This window comes from Mastigoproctus giganteus, chromosome 11 (assembly GCF_048544385.1).
Source record: "Mastigoproctus giganteus isolate SK-2022 chromosome 11, ASM4854438v1, whole genome shotgun sequence".
Lineage (NCBI taxonomy): Eukaryota > Metazoa > Arthropoda > Arachnida > Uropygi > Thelyphonidae > Mastigoproctus > Mastigoproctus giganteus.
In genome coordinates, this window is record NC_143585.1 from 54,856,721 (window position 1) to 54,871,063 (window position 14,343).

General features: G+C 37.7%; 1 protein-coding gene across 1 annotated transcript in view; it reads right to left on the reverse strand.

Moving 5' to 3' along the window:
* The window catches only part of rg (A kinase anchor protein rugose), a 1,582,765-nt gene that overhangs the window by 1,311,398 nt on the left and 257,024 nt on the right, over positions 1–14,343 (reverse strand). Inside the window, exon 12 of the mRNA XM_090384432.1 lies at positions 4,079–4,141. Within this exon, the coding sequence (XP_090240558.1) occupies positions 4,079–4,141 (63 nt within the window). The remainder of the gene's footprint in view (positions 1–4,078; positions 4,142–14,343) is intronic.

Consider the following 14,343-nt stretch of genomic DNA (forward strand, 5'->3'; position numbering starts at 1 on the left):
AATCTTTCCAGGGCCGAATTGATCGACAGGGCTCTCATCATATACTCCCTCCTATCGTGTCTGGGCAGAATTGCAGACACTTTCAAATTCAACCCTAATTCACGGCTTTTTTTCAACAGTGACCTGTACTTGTTAAGTAATTCCGCCGGTCTCCTACTCTTAATATCATTAGTACCAACGTGTACAACTATATCACCTTTTGTGCCCTTAAAAGATGATATCCGCTCTACAACGTCATCAACCTTCGCCCCTGGCAGACATACCCTGGTCCTGTTCCACCTATCCTTTTTACAAAGCATGTTTCCTGTTTCCCTGACAATAGAGTCACCAACAACTACTAGTTCCTTTGGGACCAGCGCATTCTGCCTTGGGGCTGCCGGTCTCACTGGCAGTTGGTCTCACTGTATAGAATTTAAAAAATCTCCCAGACCACTGTAGTCACCTTTACAAAAAACCATTCCCTTTATCCTGTTGGTAGTTAAATCTTTAAGTAAATCTCACATCAGTACACTGTGATCATTGCCACAAAGTGGTTCCATTATCTGTAAATTCTTATTGCATGAATAATCACTGCTGATAATCAGATCAAATGTATTACTTCCTCTGATTACCTCTCGAATATGCTGCTGTAGAAAACAATCATCCAATAAATCCACAAAAGCCTTGCTAGTGTGCGAGTGACCAACCCACAACTTCCAGTCAATGCCTGGAAAGTTAAAATCCCCAATATAAGATATTCTGATTTACTGGTCCATTCCATTTCTCTGTACAATTGTTCGTTGTACTCAGAGTCATAAGGCCTATAACAAACTCCGACCCTCATTTTTGCTTTCCCAGTGCTTACGTCAGACCAACAGACTGAACATTGCACTCTCCACCAACAACTGGATGCACTTCCTTAGATTTTATGTGTTTCTTAACTAACAGCATAACCCCTCATCCATTCTTACCCTGTCTATCCTTTCTATACACATTGTACACCCCAAATTCCAATTCTGCACTGCTTATATCTGTGTGACACCATGTCTCTGATATCCCAACAATATCTGCCTTTGATGCCTTGATCAGCACTTCAAATTCATCAAATTTATTTACTATACTTCTAGCATTGGTGTACATGCAAGTATACGTGCACCTCTTCTTATTCTTAGTTACCCTAACATAGCCCATGTATTTACTTGTTCCATGATGACTCCCAGCAGCTCACTCTTTAGGCTGCTGCTCATTACAATAGAAGGAATACAATACAATTTACCTCTGCCTGCAGCTACTGTTAATCTTTTGGTAAGTGATTTCCCCCCCTCCAAGCTAGCAGTTTTCTGACCCACCTAACACTGCCTCGATAGCATCAGCAAATATTCTTGCACCCTTTCTATTTAAGTGTATCCCATACATGTAGAAGCAGTCGTTATGTTGTTGTTATTTGGTTTTTAGGAGCATTAGCAGCTAAGGTCATATTGCTCTGGGATATGCGGTGGTCCTTCCCTGACCTTTCCGCATCGTCCGTATTTGGTGGTGACGGGCTCGAACACCGGTCTAATCAAGAAGTGTGTGCTACGCACTGCTGCTCCTTCCCACCTGGCTACGGAGGCGCCGTAGAAGCAGTCACTCCTGTTAGCAAGCACAATCCACGCTGAAAAAAATTCTACCCCATGAGCCTTGTACAATCTCTCCAGCGCTGAGTTGATTGATAAGGCTCTCATCATATACCCCTCCTATCGTGTCTGGGCAGAGTTGCAGACACTTTTAAATTCAACCCTAGCTTGTGACTTTTTTTCCAACATTGACCTGTATTTGTTAATTAAACCTGCAGATCTCTTATTCTTAAGGTCATTAGTGCCAACGTGTACAACAATATCACCTTTTGTGCAATTAAAAGATATCTGCCTTACAACGTCATCAACATTTGCCCCTGGCAGACATACCCTGGTCCTGTTCCACTTATCCTTTTTCCCCTTCTCCCTAACAATAGAGTCACCAATAATAAACTAGTTCCTGTGGGACCAGTGCATTCTGCCTTGGAGATTGCCGCTGTGTTGCCTGATGCATAGGAGTGAGCTATGGCATTGAGTTGGGTAGCTGATAACTTGATGAGCTCCTCTTATTAATTTCCTTGGGGTCATCTACCGTACGCCTCAAACTCTCATAGATGCCCATCAGTATGCTGAGTTGGCATCTAATTTCCTCACAGTCTCTGCACCTAGCACACACAAAGATATCCTCCTTAGCTAGATCATGTCCTGTTCTAGACAGGTCCACAAATATTTCACATTTCGTACATTTTTTAGACTGTGATGCGTTGGAGAATCGCCCCTTAATTTCTCCACCAAACCATAGCACTCTGGCTAACCTGTGGGCATTGCTTTGCTGCTGTAGTGTGGGTCATGATTCCTGTGTAAGTAGAATTTAATTAACAATGAAATTTAATAAGATTAATAAATAATACTATACTATACTAAGCTTACAGATTTCTAATACAGTTGTACGTGTTTCACTATCTAGTTTTATGGTAAACCTTACACTATCTAGTTCAGAATATACCTTGTATCATATAACAATGGCAGCAAGTTATGAACTTTACCTAGGGACACTTAAGTATTAACTTTCGAAATTGCTATCTAAATTTAAAAAAAAAACCAAGGAGCTTGACAAGGACTATAAGATACTTATAGAAAATAATTTAACATAACAATTAAGCCAATAAAATGGCTATTAATGATCTTCTATTGACCAGAAATCCTATCCATTGTTTTGTTGATGATAGTACATTGAGAAACTTTGCCCTGTAGAAACAGTTTCAACTGCTCGAATATCCACTATCAAATCCTTAAATGCCGATCTCCAGGTAATTCTCCAGTGAGGCAAAGATTATTTGACTTTTTTTAGATTAACTTAGATGATTTCAATCCTTCTAAAGCTCAGTCCTGTCTTATATCTGGCAAAAAGGATTCTTCTGCTCCTATGCTTATCTTCGACATACCAATGACTCTATTGGGATTTAACGTGACTTCTAATCTCTCTTGGCATAGATACATTACAAATATTGCTTCCTCCGCATCTAACAGACTGGGTTTTCTCTTTCACCCTCAGTGATACTTTTTTTCCAAACAACTGTTCACTCTGTACAAATCGCCAATCTGCCCTATGGAATATTGTTTCCACATCAGGGGCAGTGCCCCCAAAACCTCTCTCAGGCTTCTACATTCCATTCAAAAGAGGGTTGTTAAGTTAATGCTCATCTCTAACATAGTCTTTCACTCTCTGTCTCATAGACATTCAGTTTCCTGCTGCATGCCTTTTCTGTAGATAATACCATGGGCAATGTTCTTCTGAATTGGCTTCTATAATTCCTGCTCTCTCTCTTCCAAAGCAGTCCGAACAAGTGCCACAATAAGGAACATCCTTTTACCATCCAACTTCAAATTCACAGAACCAACTTTTTCCTCATTTATTTATTCAACTTCCGTTTTCTGGAACAATCGTCCTTCATACATATTTCCTGAAAATTATAATCTACAGAATTTCAAGTCTAATGTCAACAAATATTAGCATTAGCAGAGGCATACGATGCAAGAAAGCAAGCTTATGCAACATCAGCAAAAAAAAAAAAAACCTCCCATTTCATCCCTCCATCTCAGCCTTAAAATCTCTTCTTTCATCTTCTCAACCTTGAACCCATGCAGAGTACTAAGTACTATGTTCGTATTAATACCTCTTGTGTTTGGGGTTTTCATACATCCCCATCCCCACAAAAAGGAAGTGCTTTTCAAACACTTCTTACATTTCGTGTCTGGAAAAATACTATGTCAGTTTACATTTGCAAAATATATTTCCTGTAGTTTAAAAATGTTTCCATTATGATACAATTCTATGCTAATCATAAAATAACAATTCTTTCATCATTAAATATAATAAAACATTATTTCAGTTAGTGTATCATCTATTTATTAACAACAGACATTCCTTGGTTCCATATAAGCAAGGTTTACTGTACACAAATACATAGCAAGACACTTTAACATATTACAAATTTAAATGAATTATGTACAAATCCACGTATATCTCTCAAACAGTTTACCTGAATTCCTCCTATTGAATTTAATGTACTATGGATGGAATATGTTGTAATGGCTTTCACATCCTGAAATAAAAAAAAATAATAAAAAATTTAAATATTCAATGTAAAAGGAATAAAAGCATACAGCATTCAAAACAATACAAGAAATTGACTCACTGTTCTAAAGTTTAATTAGAACAGTATAATTTTCTTTTCATTCTTTAAAATAATCAATTTAAATAAAACTGAATGCAACTAGGCATAATATTTTAAGATTATATATCTATATAATATTGGTGTAGATATACCATACACAACTCTTTAAAGAAAAAGTAAGATAGCAGTATGAAAGACATCATTTCATCTTTTTCTCATTTTGTGCTCATCCTTCACAATGAGTTACCATGCATTGCACTACCTCGAATAAGTAACACTTCACTAATAGAGAAGACTACTGTTACTTATTCTCTGTGAGCACCCCCCCCCAGATGGCACTGTTTCAAAGCTTGTTGGCTTTTCATTGGTGGGTGGGCAGGTACCCTCGTATGTGAAGGATGAGCACAATATGAGATACAGATGAAATGATGAAAATGATGCCTTTCACACTACTATCATAGTTTTCTTTAAGAGTTGTCTATGGTGTATCTACACCGATATTATACAGATTATATTATATCTTCACATATAATATATATAATATTATATCTTCGCAACTAGGTTGTCATGTTTGCAATACCAGGGTACCTACCCACCCAACAAGCTTTGAAATGGTGCCATCTGGGTGGTAGTGTCCAACAAGAATAAGTAACAATAGACTTGTCTATTACTGAAGCATTCCTTATTTGAGGTGTACAGTGTGTACACAGGTGTGAAAATATTAGTTGGCTTGGTTCTACAAAGCACTTTCAATGAAACCACTTTTTTTTTTTTTTTTTTTTAATCAATAACCAAAATGAATACAAAGAACATTATAAAATAAGAAATACATCTCAAAATAATTTATTCATCCACATCATGGGAAAAAAATGTAATGCACATGGCCAGCTTAGCTACACATGCAACATCAGAAAGTCACATGATAGATATGAGGGATAACTGCCAGAAAGTGCTCAGAAGGAGGACACCATACAATACAATCTCCTAAAAACTTACCAGGCATTAGATCAGAATCATAAGAAAGCAAAATCTATGACACTTTACCAAAATCCTTTTTTGATGATATGAATGTTTGCAATCTCAATCTTGAGTTTTGCACTTAGGGAAACATTTTATACAACATTCCAAAAGTGTTAATATGTATTAGTGTGGCAATAGCCACATGGTGCAAGGAAGCCCATGGCTTATGCTGCACCAAACAGAAAAAAAGAATAAAATAATATTTGAAAGAAAATTTAAAAAAAAAATCAATAATTAATAAAAGAAAAGGAAATAGAAAACCTATGCATTTCCATCCTCCCATAGATAATTATCTAGCTGAACTTTTAATTTCCCCAAACTGTCAGTCTCAGCCACCCATGTAGATAACTTATTCCAGTAATTTATAACTTGCTGGCTAAAATAAAACTTTCTGCAATCCAGTCTAAACCTCTCTCCCTGTAACTTGACTTTATGGTAGAATCATTTATAACCATGAAATTTCATCCTTGTTCATGTTACTTTTGCCTCTCAGAGCCTTAAATACTTTAATCGAGTCTCCTCTAAGGTGCCCAGTTTCTGGCTAAAATAAAACTTTCTGCAATCCAGTCTAAACCTCTCTCCCTGTAACTTGACTTTATGGTCCCTAGTTCTAGAATCATTTATAACCATGAAATTTCATCCTTGTTCATTTTACTTTTGCCTCTCAGAGCCTTAAATACTTCAATCGAGTCTCCTCTAAGGTGCCCAGTTTCCAAGGTCTGCAACCCACATATTCAAAGGTCTTTCCTCATATGGATGCCCTTCTGCCGATCTCACCAGGTAAGTCTTTGGGCCATTTCAAGAAGCTCAATGTCTTTCATTAGGTGCAGTCTCCATACTCAAACACGGTATTCCAAGTGTGGTCTAACAAGTATTATATAATGGGATTATGTCGTCTTTATCTCTACTAGCAAATGTTTGACAAATCATCAAAAGGATACCATGGGCCTTCCTTGCAATCTGTCTACAATGCTCAGAGAGCTTCATGTCTAACCATATTGTAACACCCAAATCCCTTTTCTCCACTACTGGCTTTAGACCAACTCCACCAAGTGTATACGTTATTTCGGGGTTACTGTTCCCCAGGTGTAATACGTTACACCTGGGGAACAGTTTGCTGGATTACACTATAACATAATCCACCTTTGCTGGATTACAGCATAACTGCCATTTTTCTGACCATCCCTGAAGTCTATCTAGGTCACTCTGAAGAAGCTCTGCTTGGCGGTAATCATTAACTACTCTGATCTGCAAATTTTGCCATCACACCCTCTACACCTTCATCAATGTCATTTATGAAAATGAAAAACAACAGTGATCCCAATATTGATCCTTGACGAACACCACTTCTTACATCAACCCAATCTGAGGAATAACCATTAATCACAACCCTGTGCCTCCTGCCTTCAAGCCATACTGCAATCTATCTAAGGATTTTCCCTGTGATTCTAACCTGTTCCAGCTTATAAAATTACCATTCATGTGGGACTGAGTCAAAGGCTTTGCTGAAATCCAAATAAACAATGTTGAAATTATTCCCTAAATCCAGCTCTTGAGTGACCTTGTCAAAATAGCTAACCAGATTTGTTAAACATGATTTTCCCTTTATATAACCATGCTGAATATCCTTCAGAATGCCATTTCTATCTAAATGATCCTGAATTCCACCTTTGATCATTGTCTCCATGATTTTCCATACTACTGAAGTTAGACTTACCGGCCAGTAATTTCCTACTTCACTCTTAGAACCACCCTTATCTTTTGCAGATAAATGGCACTTTTCCAATCCAACGGAATCACTCCCGAGTCCAGTGATACTCTCATAATTAGCCTCAGTGGTTCAATGCGCTCACTTGCTGCCTCCATTAAGATTACAGAGTATATGCCATCAACCCCAGGAGCCTTACTGGCCTGCACGCTCAAAAGTTTTTTCATTAAATAATCATGTGAAATTTCAATATCATTAATTATATATTTTTTGACTTCATTCCCATAATTTCTCTTTGTATTTTTTTTCCTTCTGTTTTTCTTCTGTAAATATCGATGCAAAGCAACTGTTCAGTTCATCTGCAACTTCAGCTGAGGTATCTAATACTATCCCACGTCCATTACATAAGGGTCCAATCTCGTTTTAATTTCCTTATTTCCACCTCATTGCTCTCTTTGCCAGTGATTTCTCATAATCTGCCTTTGCCAGCCTAATCTCTGTGACACTATTACAGATCACTTTGTAGCTGTTAAAGGCTTCGGTACTTTTTATTGCTCTGTAAACTTTTCCATGCCATCTTTTTCTGCTGAGCTAAAATATGGCAATTTCATTATTCATTCAACTTGGAATCTTCCTCTTTGAGTATTTTTTTGATGATTTATGCATTCAAGGGTTCTATGATTAAAGTTTTAAAGGTATACCAAAATTCCATTGTATTTGCTCTCTGTGCAATATCTATCCAGTTAATAGAGGCCATGTAGCACCTTAAGTATCATAATTTCCTTTTCTGAAATTATAACCCATTCCTTTTCCTTTAACTACTTCTACCTCTCTCTCTTCATCATCCACCGTGATCACTTCCTGCTAGTGGTTCTTGTACTGTCAGCCCTATAATGTCATCTGTTTCATGGGTGATGATGAGATCTAGAATTTTCTTTTCCTTAGTCCTATCCCTGAAATGTTGATACATATAGCAATCATCAGGTTGAATTAAAAATTTTGTACCTCATGTCGAGTTTCCTTCCCATTTGCTCCAATCAATTAGAGGCAAATTAAAATCACCCATAATAAGACATTGATGCTTACTTCCCATTCCATTTGCATGTAGAGGCTCTCATCATAACTGTCACAATCACCTGGCCTGTAAAATACTCCTACTCTCATTATACCTTTGCTTCCAACTATCTCACACCATACAGATCCTATACTACCCTGTGAAACGTCTGAATCTGGGAAAGCGTTTGTCGCCCTCAGGCTGCTTTTGATAAGAAGCATGACCCCCACCATCATCCTTCTATCTCCCCTATCCTTCCTAAATACATTATACATACTGTACTAAAACTCATCATCCCCTATATCCAGGTGGCACCACATTTCCATAAGCCCTATTACAGTGTTCTGCATCCTTTTTCTCTTTGCGGCACACCTTAAGTTATCCATGACACAACAAGGTACATCAAAATCTTAATTCCCCAAAAAGCATAGTTTATGGCAATGTTAATATGAATATGCTAATTCATAACACAATAGAATAGATTATTATTGTTCCTACAATCCAACGGAAATTGACTCCTGCATATATTAACATTTTATGAACCCTAAATCACTGTACAAAAGCAACACCAAAAGAAAAAAAAATAATAATAATAAAAATTCTATTAGTATTAAGCCGATAACAACACATACCTTCAATGTGATACTTGTGTCTGCTTTGCTGAACACAGACGGCTGATGCATGGCGGAATTGTTGACAATGCAAGCCTCACTTCTTCATCAATGGATCTGAGTCTCTCCCTCTAATGTTTTAATTTCAGTAAAGGTCAAAGCCCAGTTCACGCAAATATGTAGTTGAAAATGGTAATAACATATTAATTGCCATCTCTGAGCTAGCAGGGTATTCTTGTCTTACTGACAACCAAAATGTATCCAATTGCACTTCACAATGTTTTAATAGCAATGTTCTGTCTGCCTTCAGATCTGTTAGTTCCTCTTGTACATTCATCAGAAGAGATTTTGTATCTGCAACAAATGGATCACAAATCCAGTCAAAATCTTCAACACTCTCTCCAAAATAATCTTGAACTTCTGCTGCAAGTTATCTAAATGTTCTTTAATGAAGTCCATCACCACTTTATTACCAGCAGCAAGGGGCCATACAGTTGGGAACATCTCAAACAACCCATTTGCAATGCATTGTATCCACAAATCCAGCTTATTCTGTAAGCTTCAAATCTTATCCATACTCGTAAAAAGATTTTCGTTCTTGCCTTGCATTTTTTGGTTCAGCTCATTCAAGTGAACGAAAATATCAGAAAGATATGCCAACTTAGTCACCCATTTGTCATCTGCAAATAACTCGGCATACTCAACTGTTAAACACATCTGTACCTCCTCCTTAAGGTCAAAAAGGTGCGTAACACTTTACCACGTGACAACCACCGTACTTCTGTATGTAGCAGTAGTGTGGGTGTTCAGATCCCATTTCCTGACACAAAACGAAAAAAAGCCACAAATTGAGGTGCCGCGATTTGATGAACTTAACGACTTTTACTACTTCATCCGGTGCAACTTTCAGAGCAGATGGCAGAGATTTGGCAACAATGGCTTCACGGTGAATAAGACAATAGTCACATCGTATGTCATTATTCACTTTGTGCACTTCAGCTGCAAAGCCTTTACCATGACATGTCGTGGAAGCGATCATGGAACACTAACACGATCTTTCCAAATTAATTCATTTTGGAGCATATATTCATTAGTAACACAAAATATTTCTTCACAGGCGGATCGCTTATGTAGTACTTTGCAAAAAAAAGAAATTTGTTATAATTACATTTCTATCGATGAAACGAATGTTGGCAAGAAGTTCAGAGTGACCACTAACATCTGTGGACTCATCGATCTGAAGTGAGAACTTCTGACTGCTGTTGATTTTCTTCTTCATAATGTCTTCAAGTGGAATTTTTGAAATTTCATTAGCAGCTTCTGGGTCCAGGACTATTTCCACCATCTCTTTACAAGACGGCATTAACAAAGTTTTGGCTATTGTGTGTGGCTTCTTGGCCTTTACAATAAGTCCAGCTACTTTATAGCTAGAATCCTGTACTTTTTCTGAAATATGTACTGATAAAGTCATGAACATTGCCTGTTTTTTGTTTGGTTGCAACAACCGTCGAAAATCACCATCATCATCATCATCAGCCATTTTCAATCCACTGCAGGATGAAGGCCTCTCCAGCAACTTTCCAGTTCCTTCTGTTTTTGAGCACTGGCCATCCATTTACTACCCACAAACTCATGAATTTCATCAATCCATCTCCGCCTCTGTCTTCCAGGTTTTCTTCTAGCTCCTCTTGGGTACCATTCTGTTATTTTCTTAGTCCATCTGTCATCATGTCTCCGAGCTATGTGTCCTGCCCAAGACCATTTTAGTTCTTTAGTTTTGATAAGAATGTCCTTTACTTGAGTTTGCTGCCTAATCCATGTGTTTCTCTTCTTATCTAACAGTCTGATTCCCAATATAATTTGTTCCATTCTTCACTGTGTAGTTCTCAGCTTCTCTTCCATTCTTTTGGTGAGTGCCCAAGTTTCACTTGAATAAGTCATGGTCGGGAGTATACATTGGTTCATTATTTTACGTTTCAGACAAACTGGGATATTGCTCTTCAGTATGTGACTAAATTTCCTGAATGCTATCCATCCAAAATTTATTCTTCTCTTCACTTCCAGCCATTTATCATTATTACAGCTAATAACTTGTCCCAGATAAGTATATGACGCCACCTTTTCAATTACTGCTCCTTCAATCATTATTTCCCTTTCTGTGGCATACTTGTTCATCATTACTTTTATTTTAGCCATATTCATCTTTAGTCCAAAATCCTTACTAACTGTGCATAAATGATTAAGATTTTCCTCTAATTCTCTGGGATCATGGCTTATGACCACAATGTCATCTGCAAATCGTAAATGGTTTAGGTACTCTCCGTCCACATTGACTCCTTTCTGCGACCAGTCTAATCTTCTGAAAGCTTCCTCAAGGGCAGCAGCAAACAGCTTCGGAGATATTGTGTCTCCTTGTTGAACTCCTTTCTCAATTTTAAATTTCCTACTGTCTTGTCTAGTCTAATAAAGGAGGTAGCACTCTCATATATTTTCTTCAAAATCATAATATATGGGGTATCTATGCCTTGTCTTAGTAGTAGTAGTGGCATGTGATGTAAGAAAGCAAGTGTATGAGCTTATGCAGCATCAGCCAAAAAAAAAAAAAAAAAAAAAATCACACCATTGCCTCCAAATGCCTGTCCAGTTCCTCCTTAAATTTATTCAACCTATCAACTACCACAACGACAGATGGAAGTTTGTTCCAGCAATTAACCACCCGCTGGCTAAAGGCAAATTTCCGCACATCTATTCTACATCTGTCTTTTCTTAATTTGAATTTATGCCCCCTTAGGTTCGTAAACTGAACAAGTGGAAGGATCCCATCAGAATTCAGCGTGCTCAACCCATTCAAGGCCCGAAACATTGCCTTATGCTGAATGGAGTCAAATGCCTTTTCATAATCCATAAATTCCAGGCATAATAATGGTGTTTTATATTCATTTGCTTTCTCCATTAGCTGTGATATTAAGTGAAGGTGATCCATAGTTGAGAATCCTGTCCTAAAGCCTGCTTGCTCTTTCGGTTGATTCTCATCAAGTATTCTTTCTAATCTGTTAGTATTGACCCTTGTGAACAATTTGTAGTTGTGGGATAACAAGCTAATTGGTCTATAATTTCCAATTTCTGATTTATCTCCTTTCTTATGCAGCAAAACTATGATTGCATTATTCCACTGCTTAGGCATCACACCTTTTCTAATGCACTTTGTGAAGAGCCTTGCCAGTTTTTGTGTTATGTCTCTTCCTCCCAATTTTAACAACTCTACAGTAACTTCATCTTCCCCCGGGGCTTTCTGATTCTTCATTTTCTTCAATGCATGTTCTACCTCATCAGGAAGAATATCGGGTATGTTGTATGTGTTGCTACTTTGCAATTCATCTTCCCCCACGGCTGGCATCATTCCCCTGCTCCTTGTATAATTCTCTATATTAGACTTCTGCTATTTGAATTATGCCTTTTCTGCTGTTTATAAGTACACCATTGCTATTCTTCAGTTTCAGTATCATTTGTCTTTCCGTATTACTGCTCATGGCTGCTGATTTAAATCCTTTGTTTTCCCTTAATGCTTGTTCTACTTTTCTTGTGTTAAATCTTCTTATGTCCTCTCTGAGTCTCTTTCTAATGCTTTGCATAACTCAGTATACTCAATTTTCTACTTGTCAGTGTGTATCTTGCTCTTCATTTGTCACCTTCGGTTCATCATAACAAGTGTTTCTTGACTAATTTTTTCTTCTTTGGATTTCTGTTTCCCTATAGGTTTCTTGGACTTTATCACTTTCAGAAAGTTGTAATATTCCTCGTCGATATCTTGGTCCTGAGCAGTCTGCAGAAGCTCAAACTTGTTCTTAAGTTCTAGTACATACTGCTTTTTTCCTCTTCTGTTATCGCAAAGACCTTTGTACCATTTACCCGAGTCAGTTTTTTCCTTTCCTTTCCTACATCTATATTAAGTGTACATCTTACCACTCTGTGATCACTTCCAACATTTACCTTATTCAGGACGGTAACATCATTCACGATGTATCTTCTGTAAGTGAGGATGAAGTCGATTTCATTAGTTGTTAATCCATTTGGAATCTTCCATGTCCACTTTCTGTTCACCCTTTTCTTGAAAAAAGTGTTCATTACTGACAATCCTTGAGATTCTGCAAATTCCACAAGTCTTTCATTTCTTTCACCAATTCCAAAATTTCCTATAGTTCAACTTTCTGCGCTGTTTTGTCTTTTTCCAACCTTAGCATTGAAGTCCCCCATAATAATAGTGTAGTGGGTTTTCTGCTCATCTAGAAGACTCAATTTTAGTGTACATTTCTTCAACCTCTTCATCATCATGGCTCGATGTTGGTGCATAAATCATTATAACCTTTAGCTTGTACCTGTTGTGTACAAAAACACATGGGTTGTGTTAGGGTAGCTAAGAATAGAAACAGGTGCAGGTATACTTGTGTGTACACCAATGCTAGGAGTTTAGTAAATAAATTTGATGAATTTGAGGTATTGCTCAAAACATCAAAGGCAGATATTGTTGGGATATCAGAGACGTGGTGTCACACAGATATAAGGGATGCAGAACTGCAATTTGGGGAGTACAACGTCTACAGAAAGGATAGACAGGATAGGAAGGGGGGAGGGGTTATGCTATTAGTTAAGAAACACATAAAAACCAAGGAAGTGAAGCCAGTCGACATCGCCGGACAGTGCAGTGTTGAGTCAGTTTGGTGTGACATAAGCATTGGGAGATCAAAATTGAGAGTAGGAGTGTGCTATAGGCCTAATGACTCTGATGAGTATAATAAGGAACTGTACAGGGAAATAGAGTGGGCCAGTAAATCAGAGAGTCTTATAATGGGAGATTTTAATTTCCCAGATATTGACTGGAATTTGGGGGCTGGTTACTCACACACTAGCAGGGCTTTTGTGGATTTATTGGATGATTGTTTTCTACATCAGCATGTTCGGGAGGCAACTAGAGGGAGTAATACTCTTGATTTGATTATCAGCAGTGATTCTTCATGCATTAAGAATCTGCAGATAAACGAACCACTAGGTGGCAGTGATCACAGTGTGCTGAAGTGGGATTTACTCAAAGAGGTAACTACCATTAGGGGTAAAGGGAAGGGTTATTGCTTCCGTAAAGGCGACTACGATGGACTGAGACAGTATTTAAATTCTATACAGTGGGACCAACTGATAATGTTACCAACAGCAAATTCAAAATGGAAAGCATTCAAAGAACTTATCTTGGAAGCTACTAGGCTTTACATACCAACTAAGAAATATTGTTCAAGGTTTAGGCCAAAATGGATGTCAGATGAACTAATGAGGCATATGGCAGAGAAGAAAAATGCATGGGATACTTACAAATTAACACATAACACAGAAGCCTATGATAGATACAAGTTGATATGCAACCAAGTTACAAAGGAGGTTAGGCAGGCAAAGGCAGATTACGAGAAATCCTTGGCAAGGGATGCAAAGAAAAACAGCAAAGAGTTCTTTACTTATGTTAACTCTAGAAGGAAGGGGATGAATCAGATTGGTCCACTTGATATTGATGGGTCAACTGTTGATGATTCTGCTCAGGTAGCTAACAAACTAAATGAATATTTTGCATCGACATTCACACATGAGGAGTTATTCAGCAAGGGGAATGCCAGAGGTGTATTCAACTCTAGCAGTAAGCTACAGAATCTTGAAATAACTGGGAGTAAAGTGGAGGAGAAACTGTTGAAGATAA